Here is a 21,646-nt window from a genome sequence, read left to right on the forward strand (position 1 = left end):
GTCTCCTGGGTCGCGCTCCGCTCAGCTTGAGGTGCTCACGGACTTAAGGGAGGGCGCTCGCTGAAGATGCAGAAAGCCCCTATGGAAGGAAGGCGACAGTACTTTACTCAGTGCAAATGCAGTGCGGGAAGAGACAGGCGATGTGTTTCAGCTAAGCCCGTGCAGCACCAAGCTTGTCTCGGGGGCGGAAGATTCCCAGGCCGAGCAGAGGTCCACTCTTGCCCTGAACATTACGGTGCACCCGAATAGTTCCAAGATTTGAGGACGCTTTTGGAAGCATCAACTGTGGGCATGTTTTTTTTTCTTTCACATCGTGGGTTCTGCTACAAGTATTTGTATGCTTACTGCTCTGAGAAGGCAAAAGATCTAGAATTTTTATCGTTTAATAACTGGAACTGTTACTTTCTGTTACCTTCTGCTAAGAACATGTGCTTCGAAGTCGAGTTTTCATGGGAATGCCCTCGCTGGATGAAGCGGCGCACGTCTAATTTCAGCCTTTAGGAAGTGGTGCAGGAGGGTTATCAGTGCAAGATCTGATTTGGCCATACATGAGGCCAACCAACCCGGGTGTCACAAGACCACAGCATGGTTCCCAGCACCTACATCAGGCATATCACAACCTCTTGTACTCCAGCTCTAGAGTACCATACATCCAATTCTGTATTCTTGAACACACATTTTTAAAAAAATGTATATAGTGCTCTATCTGCATATACACCTGCATGCCACAAGATGGCATAAGATCCCACTATAGATGGCCGTGAGCCTATGTGGTTGCTGGGACTTGAACTCAGGACCTCTGGAAGAGCTGCCAATGAATTTAACTCGAGCCATCTCTCCAGCTCCCACGCCTTTTTTGTTTTTTGTTTTTTTAAGACAGGGTTTCTCTGTGTAGCTTTGCGCCTTTTCTGAAACTCTTGTAGCCCAGGCTGGCCTCGAACTCGAGAGATCCACCTGCCTCTGCCTCCCGAGTGCTGGGATTAAAGGCAAGCGCCACCACCGCCCGGCTTGCCTTTTTTTTTTTTTTTTTAACAAAATAAAACACCAAGGCACAAATTTTTTTTAAAAAGTTCACCAAGTAAAATATTCCCGGTTTGTTTGTGTAATATTTAATCCTTGGCAGTTACCACATATCTCATATTCTCTTTGCAGACCACTTTACCTACTTTTCTAGTTACTTGAAAGCACACACTGGATATACAGTTTGGTGCTCTACAGTCACTTCCATGGAGTATTGAATAAATAACTATGGACTTTCATATGGATATATATAGTAAATAGGATTTGGGGAGCTGACTGTGGCACATCTCTACAGATAAGGTCCAGAGACGTGCCTTAAATGGAACACAGCACTGCATTGTTGTAATTTCCTGTTTGCTGATCTCTCTCAAGAGGACTGAAGCTGAATACTCATCTTTCTGCACTTCTGGATCACCAAGTGTTTACCATGAAGCAGCTGTTAAGTAATTACCTCCCCCCCCCAAAAAAAGGTAGGGTTTCTCTGTGGAGCCCTGGCTGTCCTATAACTCACTCTATAGACTAGGTTGGCCTCAGCCTCAGAGATCTGCCTGCTTCAAGTAATTATCTGTTGAATGAAGAAGTCAGATCCCAATTCCTGGCTCTCGCTTGCACCTTCTTGGTCCTTTTTTTTTTTCAGAGGTGGGCACTGAGATTAAGGTCCTAAGGCTGGAAAGACCAACAAATGGATGTGCTGTCTGTCTAGCTTACCTGTAGGAAAAACTGAGTGCTTGCATTTGTCTGACATTCTTGAGGTCTTGGGACTGATCCTCAGAACTGGAACTAGAGTCATTCTGGAATCAGGGTAGACTTGGAATGGGGATGGGGCAGAGGTTGGGCAGACATTGACAAAATCATTTACATATAACTCAAACATCCCCAGGATCCTGAATCCTACAGACATAAATGATAACTGATAGATTTCACTAACTCTGCAGACTGATTTTGTTGTTCTAGGTGGTACTGGGAATTGAACCTATGCCAGGCAAGTGCCCTACCACCCAGCTATATCCCAGCCCCAAAAGATACTTTGGCTACTGCTCAGCCTTCCTGCTCTATCTCATCTCTCTCCAACTCTCTCACTCCGTCAGCCTTCCATATTTCCCAAGCTATCAGAGCTCACCTTCTTGTACCACAGGGAAGCACTCTGCCTCTCCTGTGCTGATTATTTTGAAGGGTCACAAAGCAATACTGTCAAAGTCACAAGGTTGTTGTGAGAAGTAATCAAAACACACTTTAACACACACCACTCTTTCATCCTCAGGACATGAGCTTGCAAACAGAGTAACCATCAGTGAAAGATTTCAATCATCACTGCTTGGAACCACCACCTGATCCTCAGCCCGTGTGGCTGAATTCTGCTCATCAAACCCAATACCTTTTTCTGTTGTCAATTTTCTCTCAGGTCAGCAGTTCCTTTTGCCAGGTTCACCAAGTACAACTCTTAGAAAACATACTATATTTGGTTATATTGAAAACAACAGTAACCTTTTCCACAGTAGAGAGAATGAATTTTTTGAGGAGCAAATGGTAAGTTTGGGACTGAGCTAGTATGAATAATAACAAAATCTTCAGAAGTGTGAGCACACAAACTATTTTCAAAAGCATACACTTTCCATGGTGTTACATGTCATTCTCATATCATCTACACTGAGGTACACAGGTAAGTATAAAATCTGAGTAACTTGTTTTTAAAACAAAGATACCCCTTGCTACTTGGGAGGGCAAGTGAGGATCTGTATTGATCCATTTCTTACAATGCATCTCATCCCCTCAGCCAGTAACTGAGCAGTTTAAAAATAGAATTTAGTTAAGCCAAGTAAATGTATCAATCCACCCCCTACTCACCCATCCCCCCAATAGTTCTTCAGTAATTATTCTGTGAGGCACTGTGCTGGATAATGGAGACATCAAGAGCAGTGAAACATCATTCTCACCATCAATAAGCTTACAGAACAATGAAAGAAATAGCCAGTAACCACAACGCAGTGAGATAGCACATAATACAGGCATGAGCAGATTGTAACAATAGTCCCTAACTGCCAAGAATGAGGTTCAGAAAGGTGATGTTGGAGCTGTAACTTGAAATAAACTGTCTGTATATCTTTCTCAGAATAAGGAAGTACTCCAATAATGATTTACACTAAAATATCCCCTATGGGAGTAAAAAATGAAAATTAAATGCTCTATAAACTGCCACTTTATGATGTGTTCACATATGAAGATTATGGTCTCTGCAAATTGAGATGGTCCTGCTGCTACTAATTTAAGAAGGCAAAATCAAAGGTGTGCAAAAGGTGAGTTAGAGTTTATAAGGCAGGACCTCATGTAGCCAGGCTGCCCTTGAACTCTCGTGTAGCTGAGGGTGGCCATGAACTCCTCCTCCTGCCTCTACTTCAGAAGTGCTAGTATTACAGGGACATTGTTTTGTTTTAACCAAGACTGCTTCCTAAATGTATTAAGAAATTTCTCTCTTTATCTCTCTCTTTTAGAGAGAGAATAAAAAGGACACGAAGGCACAAAATGGGCACTTGAAATCCACCTGCAAAAGTTACTCATGCAATTGAAGCATTAGAGAAGCCTCCTGAGTGCCAAAGAAGTTAGGCTCTACAAAAGAGAACTCCAACAGTGCCGCACGGCGCAGCCACTACATCCTTAGACGCTTCCGGAAATGATCACCGTGGGGCTTTTCAAAGCCCAGAGGATTTCTACATTAAAATAAAGCAACAGACATCAAGCCTAGAATGACTTCAGAGTTGCAGATATGAACTGCACCGAAGGATGGATGGTCTGCTCCAAATGACAGGACAAAGGGCCTGGACCCAGTCAATTTCACAGTGATGATACATGTAGATGACCTGAGGCACAAGCTGTGATTGATCCTAAGAAAATGAAAGTTAGAATGTCGTTCCAAATCCTTATTTCATGATTTCAAAGAGCTGAGCTGTTTCATTTCTGTTCATTAAACACATTTTAGATCTTTCTCAAGAGTCCCTCCAGATATAACATGATAAGGAAAACTGGATGTTTGGTTTGACCGAAGGTGTTCAAAATACAGGTGTCACACTCATGGTATTTCACCACAGAGCATCCCAGATCCACTGTCAGGATTCCAGTCCTCTGATGACTACTACAGTTCAGTTTTCAAAAGTCTGGGAGTGATCTGATAATAATCTTTCCTTTTTGTTACATTATAGGACAGAAATTTGGAGTATTCAGTCAAGAGGTTCTCCCAGTAACAGGTGATGTCATCCATCTGCAAATGGTTTTTGATGAACTGGCTTCCCCTAGAGACAAGATTAACAAGAGTATTTTAAGTCATAGGCTTTATTAACAACAAGCCCACATATGGTTAGGCTACTTTATCATGAGCCTTGTTCTGAGCATTTGATTTAACTCAATTGCACCTCACAACCAACCCTATAACTGTCACATCCATATGCATGTATTCAGCAATAGCACTGAATGTTTGTTTCTAAAAAGAAGCATTATTACCAGCCAATATTCATTTTAACCACTTAAGTTTGTTGCTGTTGTTTTGTCTTGGTGTGGTTGGGAGTTTTAAGACTGTGCACTCTTTACTTCAGGCTGGCCTAGAATTCACTTCATAGCCCAGGCTGGCCTGGAACTCAAAGCAATTCTCTTGGCTCAGTCTCCCCATTGCTGGGATTACAGGTGTGAGTCACCATGCCTAGCTAAAAGTATTTGTCTTCGTTCCTCCAAGACTGAAGTCTAAGGCCTGGAGAGAGGGTTCAGTGCTTAAGAGTGTACTGCTTTTGCTCATGACTGCCTGTAATTCCAGTGCTAGGGAGTCCTGTGCCTCTGACCTCCTGGGCACCAGCACTGACATGCATATACCCACACGCAGGCAGACACAAATATACATACAATTTAAAATCTTTAAAGGACTGAAATCTATCTGTATAAACACAGAGCACTTGTGGATGTGTGCATTTACCTCAGGACAGCTGTAACTCTGGATTACCTTTGTAATGAAGCCGAGGCACGGACATTATCATGTAACTATATTTGGAAAACTTCAGGACAGATGAGGACAAGAAAGGACAAACAAATAGCGCTTACCTGTTAGCAATTTCCTGAGCAATATCATCATTTGCTTTTACAAACTGCAACAGCTCCCTAAAATGACAAGAACCATGACAATGTAGAAGCTGGGGAGATGGCTCAGCTGCTAACATATTTGCCATGCAAGCACAGGAACCTGTGTTCCACACCAATACCCACAGAAGCAGCCAGGCACGATGACTTGTGCTTTTAATTCCCATGTCAGTAAAGTAGAGACGGATGGATCCCTGGAGCTTGCCGGCCAGCCAGCCAATTCTAATAGGCAAGCACAAGGTCCCAGTAAGAGATTTTGTCACAAAGAGAACAAAATGTATGGCCCCTGTTGACCTCTGGCCTTCCTACACACATGAATAAACACACATGCACCATACACACACACACACACACACACACACAAAATCGTGAACTTTTAAAAAAATATAGATCACACTCATTAATACCAAGTAAGAAAGACAACAGATAAATCTGTAGATCTGTAGGTTGTAGATAATTTCTTTAAAGCAAAGATATCAGGGTGCCTAAAGAAATAAAATAACAGCAAAGAAAAAAACTCTATATACAAAACCAGGAATCATGGGGCATGGTATATGCTGATGATCCCAGCACATGGGAGGCAGAAGCAGGAGGACTAGGAGTTCAAGACTGCCTCAACTATACAGCAAGATTGAAGAAAGCCCCAGTTAAGCCAGGCAGTGGTGGTGGTGCACACCTTTAATCCCATCACTCGGGAGGCAGAGCCAGGCTGATCTCTGTGAGTTCGAGGCCAGCCTGGTCTACAAAGCGAGTTCCAGGAAAGGCGCAAAGCTACACAGAGAAACCCTGACTTGAAAAACCAAAAAAAAAAAAAAAAAAAGAGAGAGAGAGAAAGAAAGAAAGCTCGAGTTACATAAAACCGTATCTCATAAAAAAAAAAAAAAAAAAAGCAAGTTAAAGTCAGATTGTTACCTGTCACCATCATCTATTATACTATGTTCCAGTATATAAACTTGGGATGTCTTTTTGGAAAACACAAAAATGTACAATGTAATCATAAAAAGTCATGTATAAAAAATAATTTCTGGGACCAGAAAAATGGCTCAGCAGGTGGCAGCCTGACAAGCCAAGTCTACCCTGGAAACCCCTGTGAAAGGCTGGATGTGGTGGCAATCTGCTGTCATCTCAGCAGGGACAGGAAAGTCACAGGAAGCCTGGAACGGAGCGTGCAGCACAGTGACAGAAACCGGCGAGGTGGAGAGCAAACAGACTCCTGCAAGTTGTCCTCTGACCACGACACACACACGCAGTGGCACGTCATACGCTCCTTCACAAGTGTCCCCCAACACACATGGAAAATTTCTGATTTGTCTCCAAACTCTTGTTCTAGCCAGAGGAGGAAACTGGGTTCACATTTCGGCCCTTCTCCACATCTCTTCTCTCTCCCTCTCCCTTTCCCTCTCCCTCCCTCTCTCTCTTCCCCCGTCCCTTCCTTCCAATATATTGTTTTAAATTTTTTTCATTTATTTTACATCCCAACTTCAGTTTCCCCTCCCTCCTCTCCTTCTGTCTCCCTCCACACACCATCACCCCAATCTACTCCTCCTCTGTTTCTGTTCAGAAAGGGACAGGCCTCCCATGGGTGTCAACAGAGCATGGCGTATCAAGTTGAGGTAGGACTAAGCTCCTCCCTTTGCATTCCTAGTTTGAGGAATAGGTTCCCCAAAGCCAGCCTAAGCATTAGGGACAGGACCTGATCCCACTGCTGGGAATCCCACAAGTAGACCAAGCTACACAACTGTCACACATATGTAGAGGGCCTAGGTCAGTCCCATGCAGGCTCCCTAGCTGTCAGTCCAGAGCCTGTGAGCTCCTATGAGTCCAGATAAGTTTTTGTGTGGGTTTCCTTGTGACGACCTTGACACCCACCCCCCACCCCACCCCCCCACCCCCGCCCTCCGACTCATACAATCCTTCTTCCCTCTCTTCAACAGGATTTCGGGAGCTCTCTGCACACCTCCATCTCCTCCCATCATGAAAGACTATTTGCCAGGGCTTCACTGAGTAACATAACAGTATACAACATGTACAGACCAACTATTCAAGGTGAGAAAAAGCTTTCACTTGCAAATGAAATCATCCTGAGAAAATGCCTTAAGTGGCTGGACTGAAGAGGAAATGGTCATATGAAACTTCAGTTGGAAGGTAAGTGCTTACTGGACGTTGGAGAGGTCTGTTTTGACTGGGATGTAGTGAACCCATGGCTTCAGCTGTGGGTAGAAGAATTCTACCCATTCATCACCAACATGGAAGACCAGCGAACCACACAGGAAGAGATGTTTGAACCGGAAACTTGCAGCTACACCTCGAAAATTAAACAGATACCTAAGAAAGAGAAGAAAGCACACTTCATTTTCTAGAGCTGCTGGCAATAACGGGACCTTTCCCCTCCCCCCTCCCCCCTCCCCTCCCCTCACCCCAGCCTCTGCTTTTATGTTTCTCCCTTTCCCTTCTGCAATGTTTTCCTTTTTTATTTTTTTAAGACAGAGTATGCTGGTTAGTTGACAACTTGACACCAACTAAGGTCATTTGGGAAGGATGCTCAGTTGAGAAAATTCCTCTATCAGTTTGTATATATATATAGGCAAGTCTGTAGGGCATTTCCTTGATTAATGATTGACATGGGAAAGCCCACCTGCCTGGGGGTTGTCCTGGGTTCTATAAGGAAGCAGGCTGAGCAGGTCATGGGGAACAAGCCAATAAGCAGCACCCCTCCATGGCCTCTGCTTCAGGACCTGGCCTCCAGGTTTCTGCCTTGAGTTCCTGCCCTGAATGCCATGGATGATGAACTACAGGCTAAAAATCAAAATGAAGCCTTTCTCCCCAAGTAGTTTTTGGTCATGGTGTTTTATTACAGTGGTAGAAACCCTAACTACAACATGGTCTCACATTTTACCTTGGGCTGGCCACAGACTCACAGAAATCCTCCTGCCTCATCCCCCCAAGTGCTGAGACTCAGGCATTGAGCCCCTACGCCCTATTATCAGCGTTCAAAACCACATCAGTATGTATCTGTGCAGTTTCCACAAAGTCCTTGCTTTTCCTGGGTTGGAGCTGCAGGTTGTTCCAGGAAGGTCAGGCAAACCAAAGAAATAATTTCTCCAGAGTTATATGGAGCCAGCAGCTGTGTGCTGGGTAGAAAACAGCCAGGATCAGAAAGAAGTAATAGGCTGGTTTTGTTGTTTTGCTTTTATAGATTTCAGACCTATATGAAAAAATATGTTCAATGATACACGTTAAAAACAAAAAGCAACAAGACTTGGCTGTAAAGATGGCTCAGCAGGTGCTCACCACCAAGCCTGAGGTCCTCCGTCCAATTTCCAGAGCCTGGAGGGTGGAAGGAGAGAACCGACCCCATTGAGTGGTATGACCTCCACATGCATGCAATGGCACACATGCACCCACACAAAATAAGTTAATGTAAAAAAATGCATTCTGAAAAAGAGTAAAAACTCTACAATGGGCATGTTGGGACATGCCTGTAATCCCAGCATTTGAGAGGTAGAGACAGGAGGAGCAGGGGTCAAGTTCATCCCAGCTATACACTGAGTCATATAGTAAGCCAGGCTCCCATATCTTTTTGTTTCCCCTCGTGCAGTCCATCAGGTCACAGACAGGCCCTCTTCCTGGATATCTATCACCCTCTTCTTCCAAAGTATGGGGAGACAAGTCTAAGCTAATCAATCCTGGAAGAGATGCTCCCTGGAAAAAGCTCTCTAAGAAAAGGCTGTTTTAAGGCGGGGGTGGGGGTGGTTGGGTGGGGTGGCGCACACCTTTAATCCCAGCACTTGGGAGGCAGAGGCAGGCGGATCTTTGTGAGTTCGAGGCCAGCCAGGTCTACAGAGCGAGATCCAGGAAAGGCGCAAAGCTACACAGAGAAACCCTGTCTCGAAAAAAGAAAAAGAGAAAGAAAAAGAAAAAAGAAAAGAAAAGGCTGTTTTCTTCTCAGGATTTCTCATACATGGAGCTGTCTGTTCCTAACAGAGGAGCTCCCCCTGGATATGACCATTGTCCTTACTCCCAAGGCCCATCCCAACCCTCCTCCAAGCCTCAGTTTACCTGCTTAGCTAATTCTTAGTCCCAGAATTTCATTATGATGTTTGCCTGTTTGTTACAATGATCGGAATGAACCTGGGGCCTCTATTATGGAAGTAAGCACATGCTCCAACACCAAGTTGTATTTGGAGCTCCTCATTATAACATTTATTATTGTGACAAATATGTGATCTAACTACTGGGAGGGGTGTTGTGGAGAGAGGTAATGAACCTGCCTCACTCTTCTCCATAGTCCCCATGGGACTCAGGTCAGGGCACTGCAGGCCTCAGTGAAAACCACCTCAATGAATGAACAAGATACTTCAGATGAAAGTCTCCAAAGTGAGGCATTTGGAAAGAAAAACAGACATAAGTATCTGGAAGTCTTACTTGTACTTGCAGTGATCTATCAGATGAACATCCTTAGCAGCTGGCTTCCCCAAGGTATCCTGTAGGTGAAAAGGAAGCGATCATCACTAGCACTTACAGGCAGGTGCTCTGTTAAAACATTTCATAACCTCATTTCAGTATCATGAAAACAAAACAGGCCCCAGAGGCATTACCATATTTACTAGACCACCAAGGAGCCCACGGTTTCAAGTCGGGACTTGCTCAGTGTCATGTGATCTTAATAGCAGCAATAGGGTCTGTTTGGTTTTAGACTCTGGACTCACCTGAAGTCATGCTATCTTCATTTGAACTAAGAGGTCATGGTGTACTGCCCACCTCCCTTTGTGAACTGATCCCCCTCCCCCTCCCCCTCCCACACACAGAAGGTCACACGGGCTGGCTTATGGGGCTCATGGTTGTAACTCCCAGGGACATTTGTTGGGCCTATTATTTAAAAATAAATATTCAAGCCACTGCTAACATTTCACTAGGTGGCATGACATTTCTCACAAAAGCCCCGATCCCTGGCCTGGCTTGGCAGCCCATACCAAGCCTGGGATCCCAATGGGGGATTTGACCGTTGAAGTTCAAGTGAAGGTGGAGGCAGGGGGATCAGGAGTTCAATGTCACCCTCAGTTACATCAAAAGCTTAAGGCCAGCTTAGGCTACTGAAGACCCTATCCCAAAGTCAATCAATCAATCAATCACAACAACCCAGATTTCTAAATTTCCTTGAAGGAAAACAGTAACAGTAACAATAATAAACACCTAGCAAACCAGGCTCCTATCCCACTTGGAGCAGCCATCGGGGGCTGCCCTTTCCTATTTGCCTCGCTGCCCGCCTCCACAGAAGATGCTAACAACCTGCATGCTGAATGAATGCGTTCTTTCGTTTCTTGGTTTCTGCTGACCTTTTCCCATTTTGTTTTGTTTTGGAGATAAGGCTGCATAGCCCAGGCTAGGTTCAAAGTCGCTAACTGAGGGTGCCCTTGAATTCCTGTGCATATTTGTGTTAAGGTTTCTTAAACTCATTTCTTCCTGTTTGACTAAAACGGTATAAGACAGGCTAAGAGTCGGGCTGGAGAGATGGCTCAGCGGTTAAAAGTACTTGCTGCTCTTGCAGGGGACCTGGGCTTGATTCTAAGTATCCTCATGACAGCTTACAACTGTCCATAACTCCAGCACCCTCTTCCAGCCTCTGGAGGCACCAGCACACATACATAGATACAGACAAAACACTCATACACATGAAATAAAAAATTTTCAATTCAAAACAAAGCAGGCTAATGGTTGTAGCTCTAGTAGAGTGTTTGTCTAGCATTCCGAGGCAAGATTCAATCCCCACTATGGCAAGAACAAAAATGCACAGATAAAACCTATGCAAATAATGCATCCATTTCAGGTATACACTGGGTTGTTCTCCATGAAGGTTAACACTTTCTTCTCATATGCTGTGTTGAAACTGCAAATGAGGAAATTAGGACTTTAAATTCTTACTTAAGGCAAGAAGTCACAGTCAGGACCACACCGATGGACCACAAAGCAAAAGGTCACCGTTTTCATATTTTAAGGAAATGAAGATTCCTGGAACTCTGGCCCCAGACACTTAGTCATTTAGCTCACTGTCTGAGCCCTCAGGTTTCACTCTAGAGACTCTGTGCACCATTCATTTAACCCAGGGGTTGCTAAACTACAGCCACAAACCAACTCCAACCCACCGTGTGGGAGTATAGAACTCATGTACTGGATATTTTCACATTTTCAAGGGACTGGGGAAAAAAGGGAAAGAAATATATTTTTGATATGTAAAAATTATATGAAATGCAGGTGTAGTGGCATAGGACTTCCATCCCAGCACTCAGGAAACAGAGAGAGGCAAGTGGATCTCTGTGAGTTCAAGGCCAGCCTGGTCTACATAGTGAGTTCCAGAATCGCCAGAGCTAAAAGCAAAAACAAATAAACAAACAAAAAAGAAAAAGAAAAGATAGAAGACATGAAATTTGCGGGCTGCAGTACGCAAGCCTTTAATCCCAGCACTTGGGAGGCAGAGCCAGGAGGATCTCTGTGAGTTCGAGGCCAGCCTGGTCTACAGAGTGAGATCCAGGACAGGCACCAAAACTACACAGAGAAACTCTGTCTCGAAAAAAAAGCAAAAATAGATATAGATAGATAGATAGATAGAAAGATAGATAGATAGACAGACATATAGATAGATAGATAGACAGATGACATGAAATTCAAATTTCACATGAAATTCAAATTTTGGTGCCCCCCAAAAATAACTAGGAAATAGCCATGTTGTGAAAGCTGCCTGCTCCTCTCACCCTGTTACAGCAGGACATGCAGTAATGACCTGGGTGGACCCACACTTACTATCTGGCCTCTCTCAGAAGCTCATAACCCTCAACTCTTCAGTTATTGACACACTCAGCATAGTACTGAGTCAAGTCTGGAGAGCGAGCAGAAATTTACATATATGTTAACACTGGTGCACAGAACTGCTCCACGTTCATCTCCTCACTGAGAGGAAACCTAATCGGAAAGTCTAGCCAGCTGGCAATGTTCTTAGAGTCATCACTGCTCTGCTTCTATTCAGACGGTTGCTGATTACTTTCATAGATTTCCAGGCCTGGTTTTTGGTGTATTCTGCATCAACCAGTTTGGGATCTTTCCGAGACAGAAGAATCAGAGGATCTCTTTCGGGGCTTGTCCTACAGAGAAAATACAGAACATAAATCTATGTGGCCTACACCATAACGTTCCCAATCCCTAAGAGGTGAGCCGTACTGGCCAGTGTGGTGGCTGTTGGCACAGATAGGATAATTCACTGGGTCTGGTACAGTAAAGGAAGGGTATCCTGGGTAGTGCAGCATTTTGGTGGTTTAGGCTATTTCCACTTTATCCATCAAAGACGGGGAGTATTGAGTCTTTCTTTACTTACATCCAATTTTACTGTTTTGAAACAGGATCTCATGTAGCCCAGGCTACCCTCCCACTTACTATGTAGCCAAATGTGGCCTTGAATTCCTGATCCTGATTGGTAATCTCTCAGGCACTGGGATTGTAAGTGTGTGCCACCAAATCTGGCCTACATCTGGTCTGTAAGAGTATGATTTTACAGGCTAATTTTATGTCAACTTGTCGTAGGCTAGAGTCATCAGAGAGGAGGGGGCCTCAACTGAGAAAATGCCTCTATAAGATCTGGCTGTTGGGCATTTTCTTAGTGATTGATGGGGGAGGGCCCAGCCTATTGTGGGTGGTGCCACCCCTGGGCTGGTGGTCCTGGGTGTTCTAAGAAAGCAGGCTGAGCAAGTCAGAAGGAGCAAGCCAGTAAGCAGCCACCCTCTGTGGCCTCAGCATCAGTTCCTGCTTCCAGGTTCCTATCCTGTGTGAGTTCCTGCCTTCACGGCTTTTGATGATGAACTGTTATGGGGAACTGTGAATGAAATAAACCCTTTCCTCCGGGCTGCTTTTGGTCATGGTGTTTTAGCACAGTAATAGTAACCGTAAGGCAATGATGTCCTGGTCACTACAGCTATGTTTCAGGGAATGATTTTCCTTTTCGGAAAGTTCATCCAATACCTATCATCACTGTTTTCACAGCTGTGTGGCTACATAATCACCACTCACCAAAATAGCTACATGGTCTTTATTGTATATTATGATGGCTATTCTTGGCTGTCAACTTGCCTATAACTGGAATGAACTATCATCCAGAAATGGAGGGCACACTTGTGATCCGGATCTTGAGGCAAGAAGAGAACAAGGCTTTGATCCGGATCTTGAGGCAGGAAGACACACCTTTAATTTGAGCCACAACTTCTGCTGCCTATATAAGGGCAATGGAAGAAGGAAGGGTTTGTTCTCTGCCTGCTTGCTCTGGCCTCATCAGCACATCCGTTTCTTCTTTGGGATCCCGGGAGACCAGCTGAGATACCCAGCCTCGTGAGACTAAGCAGCTGCTAGGTTCTTGGACTTTTCACTCATAACTAGCCATTGTTGGACTGCAATCATTGCAATAAATTCCCATAGGTATTCTATCTCTCTCCATATATATATGAGGAGAGAGAGAGAGAGTCATTTCATAATATCTGTGACTCTAGAGAACCCTGACTACTACATGTATGCACTGTAAAGTCCAGTATAATATTTAAATTTGAAAACAAACAAAGCTGGGCACAGTAGCATATGCCTTTAATCCCAGCATTCAGGAGGCAAAGGAGGATCTTTGTGAGTTCAAGGGCAGTCTGAACTATATAAAGAGCTCCAGGCCAATCAGGGCTACAAAGTGAGACCCTCATCTCAAAATACACACACACACACACACACACACACACACACACACACACACACACACACACACACACACGGTAAGACCACAGTGATTACATGCTCATAATCCTAGCTACTTGGAAAGCACACAGGTCTCAAGTCTAGGCTATTTAGCAAGACTCTGTCTCAGAGGAAGAAAAAAAAAAGGTGAGAATCAGATAATTAGTAAGACAGCAAGTTATGGGTGTGGGGGGCCCAAAACAGCTTGAACACATAGCTGCCATGACAGGCTTAGAGGCCCAGACACAGCTTCTGGGACAGGCTTACTGGCAGACAACATCCAGACCCAGGAAAAGCCATAAACTGACCCCACCCAGGAAGGGTCTACATCTAAGGGGAAGTACCTGATGTCCCAAACATTCCAACCATTAGATAAGGTTAGATAAGATGGCCAGATGTCAATGTCGCTGTTTTACAGATAACCCTAGACAAATGTCAGCCAATCAGGGCCCTAACCCTGGAAATCTCCTCATCCCAACCTTTGTTATGATAAAAAAAAAACAAAAAACTCTACCCCTCCTAAGCTCAGGGCTCTCTGCTCTTGCTACAGCATCGGACCGATAAGAGAGACCAAGCTTGGAGCTTGAAAATAAAGGCTCTTTGCTTTTACATATGGGATTCGGTCTCCGTGGTGGTCTTTTGGGGGTCCCTGTAATCTGGGCATAACAATGGGTATTTTACCTAGTTGTATTCTGAAGTCCACTGTCCACGCCAGGAGTTGAGTAGAGGGTGGGTGGTACCATAAAAACTGCAAACTCTCCTCCTTTTTTGGTCCATTTACCCATTCCACAGATACTGTGTCCTCGGCAGAACACAGACAGGGATTTCCATCGTCCTACTCCCTCCTCTTCCCTCTCCATTCCCCAGCCTCAGTCTGTGCCACTGAACACTATTTAGCAGCCACATGGTCTGAGGACAAGGCAGTCAGGAGACCTGGAGATGATCCCTGCTGAGGTAAGCAGGAGAGACTGAGGCACAAGGACAAGCCACTTCTAGGAAACTGTAGACAAGAGGATCATCCACTCTGCCCGGCAGCTGGTACTCTACAAATACTGAGTAACTGTCTGGGGACTTGACTTCTTTGAATTCCAGTTGAGTTGTGAGTAATTCAGCAAATATTTGATGTCCTATTTTGCTTTCCATGTGGTGATAACATCATGACTAAAAGCAACTTGGGGAGGAAGGGTCTGATCAGCTTACATATCCTGATCAGTTGATCTTTGAGGGAATCAGGGAACAACTCTCACACAAGCGGGAACCACGGAGGAAACCACTTACTGACTTGTTTGCAGCCAGGGTCAAGTTCAGCTACTTTTCTTATACTTTCTAGGACCATATACCCAGGGCAGGCACTGCCCACCACGGGCTAGGCCCTCCCATATCAATCACCAGTCAAGAAAATGCCCCCACAGGCATGCCTACACAACCTGAAGGAGGTATTTCCTTCTCCCTGGTGACTCTAGGTTGGGTCAAGTTGACAAACACTAACCAGCACAGCTGAATTCTTCTCTAGTTTAAGATCCTGCCAGCCCACACTTTTGCCGTTATTGGTGATGGTGGCTGTTTTGAGACAGGGTCTCACAGTATAACCTTGGCTGGTCTGCAACTTACTATTTAGATCAGGACAGCCTGGAAACCACTATGAGAATAAGGCTGACCTGGAACTTAACCTGTGGACCAGGCTGGTCCGGAACCCAATACTGAAGATGAGGCAGGCCTGGATCTTGTAGTGGTCCTGCCTCTGACCCTTGAGTGCCAGATTACAGATGTGTGCCATGGCCATCATTCCACATTCATTTCTTGGCTAGCTCAGCTTTTCCTTTGAACAACAGGATACATTATACCCTCAAGGTTGCATAATTTTACCCACTGCTTGGAAAATATTATTACAGGTCAGAAAATATAATCACCTTGATCCTCGAAAATATGCTGTAGAATTTTTCTTTTCCCATGGCCACTGTGCTGCTGACCTGAAAATATAGATTTTTGATTAGTTTTTCCTCTAGATACATGTTTTAATCGTTTCTCAAGATCAGTTCAGAACTTTGTACCTTTAAATAAACCTGTTCAAGGCTACTAAAACAAGCCATGTGTGAAACCACAAACTCTTCTATTAGTGTTTTGGTGTTCTGAAGGGCTTGCCAGGAATAGCTACAAATCCACTAACCCACTAACATTAACTTCCCGAAACAAGAGTGCCCAGGGTCCAAATGGCATGCATAGGACCGTTCAGTTGGCACAGTCCTACTCTCTGAGCAGAGGAAGGCTATTAGTAAAATTAGCTCGTGACAAGAAATGCAAAAGAACGGAGCAAAAGGGAATTCACTTCCCAGCTTCATGTTCTGGAAATAAATCAAGGACCACCAGATGTATGTACTCTGCTATCTGAAAGGACTCTGGGATTCTTAATGCTTCGTGATGCTCTAAAAGAGATAAAAGTCCCTGAACCTCAGGAGTTAGTGGATATTATTATCATGACCAGCCTTCCTTGCTGAAACTTAGAGTTCACGTCACTTTCAACTGCCCTTGCAGGAACACCCTACCCCACCCCGCCCCCGACACGGAAGTCTATGCAGTGTCTTCCTCTGTGAAGGGGAAGGCTGAGCTGGACTAGATGAGGGACAGTGGGGTTGTATTATAGAAACAGAAGAACACAGGATGCGAACTTCTTGAGGTCTAGGTAGATTTCAGATATAGAGTGACGAACTTCTTCTTTTCACTCACCTGAGAGCAATGCTTGGTATTTCCAAGGCCCTCAGACCTCTACCCTCAGCTAAAATGGCCCACCCTTTAACCCTTTATTTTCCTTTCCTTTTACCAAAGGGCCATGCTGTGGGATGGTCTTATTGTATGCTGTGACTATATGTTGCTCTCATTGGTTAATAAACACAGCTGCTTTGGCCTATGGTAAGGCAGGATAAGAGCCAGGTAGGAAACCCAAGCAGAGGGACAGGGAGAAAAAGGGCGGAATCAGGGCAGACGACATCCAGCTGCCCAAGGAACAAGATGCCAGCAGACCGGTAACACCATGGCCACGTGGCAAAATATACATTAACAGAACTGGGTTAATTTAAGATGAAAGAGCCAGCTAGCAAGAAGTCGGAGCCATAGACCAATTTGTAATTAATATAAGCCTCTGTGTGTTTATTTGGGATGGAGCGGCTGTGGGACACAGGAAACCTTCTACAGGGCTACATGTAGCCCAGGCTGGTCTCACACTCTTGATCCTTCTTGCTCTGCCTCCCAAGTGCTGGCACACAGATGAGCGCCACCACTGCCTGGTTCTCAGCAGTGCTGAGAAATACACCCAGGTCTCTGTGCAAGCTGGAGAAGCAGGCCAACTGAAAAACACCTCCAGTCCTATCTTTTCCCTTTATTTGGAGACAGGATCACACTGTGTACCCTAGGCTGGGACTTGCTGTGTAGCCCAGTAGCCCAAGCTGGTCTTGAACTTGCCAGAACGATTTTTTACTCCCCTGAAGAGTAAACATTATTCACTGATGGGAGGGTTTTGTCCTTTTGTGGGGAATGACACATTCACTGTTTCAGAGTCTGTGGGAAAACAGAAAGCATTCCAAAAGCACCTGGAATCTCCCTGCCCACAGCCACGGACTGTGTAAGACTCCAGGGAAGGCAGGCTTGGGGCTGGAGAGAGGGCCCAGCAGGTAAGAGTATGCACTGCTCTTTCAGGGTACTGAGTTCGGTTCCCAGTACCCACGGCCCACAGCTCACAACTGTCTGTAACTCCAGCTCCAGAGATCCAACACCCTCTTCCGGCCTCCGAGGGCACTGCATTTGTGGGCATAACCCCCCACCCCAGACACGCATCATTTAAATGTAAGAAATAATTTTAAAAAGGATTTCTTTCCCACAGTGGTGGCACACATCTGTAAGCTCAGCACTTGGGAAATAAAAGTAGAAAGATAAATACTTCAGGGTCATCCTCCACTGCCTGGGGAATCTGAGGTCAACCCAGGCTAAATGTCTCAAAAATAAATAAAATAAAAGGAACTGCTTTCTATTCATTTCTCCACATAGCTGGGTCTTCCTTCCCTTTTCATAAGTGCTGGATACTTAGGCCAGTACCTTGTATGTGCTAGGCAAGTGTTCTATCACTGAGTCACATCTGTAGCCCTTACTGGCACTGGCTCTGTTCTCTTACCTACCCATGGGGCATATGGCTATATCTGGAAACATTTCTGAGGAACTGCTACTGACATTTAGTGGGCAGAGGCAAGGGATGTTAAATATCCCAGAAGAACAGGACAGCTCCTTACCACAAAGAATTACTCAGCCCAAATATCAGTATTACCAAGCCTGAGCAAGCTTGCTTGATGTAACAGGAGGCAGGCCACGTCTATATAGCACTTCTGTGTTTTAATCAGTCCCCTTTGAATCTCTAGCCATACTTGTAAAGGTAACAGGTTCTGGGAACAAAGATGAATTAGATTATTGCCTTCCTTCCCTCCTAGAGAAGGCCTATAATGACTGTGTTTCCAGAAGATCCTTAAGTAAGCACCAATAAGCAAGGTATGGTCATACATGCCTGTAACCCCAGCATTCAGGAGACTGAAGCAGGAAAATGGCAAACTCAAAATGAGTGTGTTCTACATAGCAAGACTATATGGGCAGGCACCATTAGAGTAACACCAATACTGTATAAAATCATGAATGTACCATATAGCTGGTTTAGGAAGTGTAGGTGACCAGACCTTGAGAAGTCTGGTAGGATGGCATCAGTAGGCCAAGGCATGTCTCAGTCATGATCAGGAAGGATTCTGAAATACACTTGTCCTTGATATACTTAAGGGTCCACCACAACCCATTATTAGTACCAATTATCAAGCACATTCCAAGTAATTTTTAAAAGCCTACCTACAATGCTGGTATTTGGGAGGGTAAAACCTCAGTATTCAAGAGGATCAGGGGTTTGACCCCGGCCTGAGTCGCGTGTTCAAGGACAGCCTGGATTACAAAGTGAGACTGTTTCAACAAATTATCTACCCTTCCTTACAATAAGGCCACTAAATTTACTTTCTCCTATTATGATAATGACGCACAGTGGAGCATGGTGGCTCGGCCTGTAATCCCAGCACTTTAGAGAGTGAAACAGGGTTGATTGAGTTTGAGGCTGGGCAGTACATAACAAGTTCCAGGCCAGGCTGGGGTACCAGGTGAGACCCTGTGTTAGAGAATATTTAAAATATGAAACATGTAAAGAAAATGGTGCTGGAGAGATGGCTCAGTGGTTAAGAGTATGTGGTGCTCTTGCAGAGGACCTGGGTTCAGTTCCCAGTACTCACGTGGCAGATCACTGTCTGTAACTCTTAGTACCAGAGGACGTGATGCCCTCTTCTAACTAAAGGGCCCTAGGCATGCATGTGGTACACATACAGACATGTAGGGGAACACTCAAACAAATAAAATACAAAATGATCTTTACAAAGCTTAGAGACTCTTATAACCCTTCCCTTGGAGGCACTGATGACAGTTTAGGAAGGAACCTTCTGCTCTTTTGGACAGGGATTTTCAAATTTTGAGACAGGGTCTTATGATTTCCAGGCTATCCTCAAACTCCCTACATAGATGAGGTTGGCCTTGAACTTGTGATCCTCCTACGTCCACCTCCCCACTGCTGGGATTACAGGAATAAGCCACCATGACCAATTTATGTAGTGCTGGGGGTCAAACCCTGGGCTTCACAACCTGCTAGGCAAGTATCAACTAAGCTCTATTCTTGTGCCCAACACAAAGCTGTTCGTATTATATAACAGTCCCCTGACTTTAATGTTGTGTGTGTGTATGTGTGTGTGTGTACACATTTATGTGCAGATACCTGTGTGAGTGTATATCAGGGCCAGAAGAAGACATTAGCTGTCAGTCTTTATTCTCTTGAGACAGGTCTTTCACTGACAGCTCTCTCACCATTTTTGCTAGGCTAGCTGGCCAGTGAGCTCCCAGGATCCACCTGTCTCTGGCCCCAAGAACACTGGGAGTTACAGGTACATACAACCATGCCTGGATTTTATGTGGATCTCCATATCCAAGCTCATATCCTTAGGTTGCACAGCTAAAACTCTTACCTACTGAGCCATCTCCCCAGCCCAGGCAGAAATCTTAAATTATTGACTATATTCTACTTCCTACTTCAAGAGAACTCACAGAGAGGGAAAAACAAAACCTTCCCAAAGGACCTACCTTACCAGATCTTCTCTGAAGAGGTCCCACCGTCCAAGACCTGTAGGATAAAGTGGCCACACAGCAGGTCCCCCTTCCCAAAATGTCCATGCAGGATACATGATATCATGGTACTCCGATGTCTTTGACAAAAACAGAAAGGCATTCGGAGTAAGTTTTAGAGGAGAATGAGAAGCAGCCAGCTGCATTCATTATATACAGTTGTGACAAAAGCCTTCATGGTGCTAGGGAAATACTGTATTTGTCTGCAAGGTCTAGGTCCTAGACATTAGATGTGGGAATACAGCTCCATAAAAGAGCACTTACCTAGCACAAATGAGGCCCTGAGTACAATATCCAGCACCACAAAACATCACCTTTTATGCCTAGACTGCAGACATTATAAAAGCAAGAATTATCAGACCTAAAAAGTAATAGATTCAGCTGGGAGGTGGTGGCGCATGCCTTTAATTCCAGCACTCAGGAGGCAGAGGCAGGTGGATCTCTATGGGTTCGAGGCCAGACTGTTCTACATAGTAGTTCTAGGATAGCCAGTGCTACTCAGTAAAACCGTCTTGGAAAAAAAAAAAAAGTAACAGACCATCCGAATCCCAGAATTTTTAATCATATTAAAGGTCAAGATTTTCAGTTCCTCAAAATTCTGGAGGGTTTTTTTTTTTGAGGGAGTAGGGATAATATTCCGAATTATGAATAATCAGTTCTGTCAAAACTTAACTGCTGTTACATCCTGGTGTTTCCCCTGCTTTACCAGTTTTGAGTTATTTCCCAGGGGGTATTTTGAGAGTTAAGAATCAGGAAATAGCACTGATCACAGTAGTCTGAAAGCTGGCTCTTCCTCTTCACCACGGAGTGCTCCAATGTATGCATGCCTCAATCTCCTGGTAATGGGGAAAATGATATCCCTAAGTCTACCTACAGGTTTAGGTTCCACACAAAGTGACTCATCATCGTTGAAAAGGACAGTGTCTGATGACTACTTAGTAAGCATGATCTAGTGTCCCCTAACACTGTGGATGTCGCTCTTGAGCTCACACTGGCTGTTTATTGACCAGAAGGACCAGAGGCAGAACAGGAGAAGGCAGGTGTCATCTAACCATGCACCTCTTGGTGGGAGGGGTTGTCTGCTGCTGCTGCTGCTGCTGCTGCTGCTGCTGCTGCTGCTGCTGCTGCTGCTGGTGTTAGCTAGGACTTTGCTGCGTAACTCTGGCTGGCCTGGAACTTACTACCTAGACCAGGCTGCCCTCCAATGTATGATCTTTCCATTTCTGCCTCCTCGGTGCTGGGATAAGCCAGCGCTTACAGGCATAAGCCATCCAAGTCCAGCTCACGTATTTCTGGGTCAACGTTTGAAACCCTCTGTTCCTGCCTCATGGCTACCTCTACCCTGTGGCCACTTATAAAGCCTTACTCCACTGTTTCTTCATCGCGACTACATGTGTAAGGTGCTGACCCCTCTCCAACACTCAGAAAACACCCTGTGACTCTTCAAGCATCTCCAACAAAGAAAGCAGCTGTTCAATAGGAACTTCCCAGTTAACCGAAGCTGACAGACTAC

The 21,646-nt window shown here is 44.8% G+C and overlaps 1 protein-coding gene across 3 annotated transcripts in view; it reads right to left on the reverse strand.

Moving 5' to 3' along the window:
• Nucleotides 1-2,461: 2,461 nt before the first annotated feature.
• Poglut1 (protein O-glucosyltransferase 1) overlaps nucleotides 2,462-21,646 on the reverse strand; it is a 30,810-nt gene continuing 11,625 nt past the window's right edge. For all 3 annotated transcript variants that reach the window (XM_076548853.1, XM_006975744.4, XM_076548852.1), the window contains exons 5-11: nucleotides 20,092-20,213; nucleotides 15,804-15,863; nucleotides 12,173-12,272; nucleotides 9,562-9,620; nucleotides 7,294-7,461; nucleotides 5,101-5,157; nucleotides 2,462-4,304 (exon numbers count right to left, since the gene is read on the reverse strand). In XM_076548853.1, the coding sequence (XP_076404968.1) occupies nucleotides 4,148-4,304; nucleotides 5,101-5,157; nucleotides 7,294-7,461; nucleotides 9,562-9,620; nucleotides 12,173-12,272; nucleotides 15,804-15,863; nucleotides 20,092-20,213 (723 nt within the window). In that variant the 3' untranslated portion in view covers nucleotides 2,462-4,147. The remainder of the gene's footprint in view (nucleotides 4,305-5,100; nucleotides 5,158-7,293; nucleotides 7,462-9,561; nucleotides 9,621-12,172; nucleotides 12,273-15,803; nucleotides 15,864-20,091; nucleotides 20,214-21,646) is intronic.

The sequence above is a fragment of the Peromyscus maniculatus genome, chromosome 12, assembly GCF_049852395.1.
Source record: "Peromyscus maniculatus bairdii isolate BWxNUB_F1_BW_parent chromosome 12, HU_Pman_BW_mat_3.1, whole genome shotgun sequence".
Classification (NCBI taxonomy): Eukaryota; Metazoa; Chordata; class Mammalia; order Rodentia; family Cricetidae; genus Peromyscus; species Peromyscus maniculatus.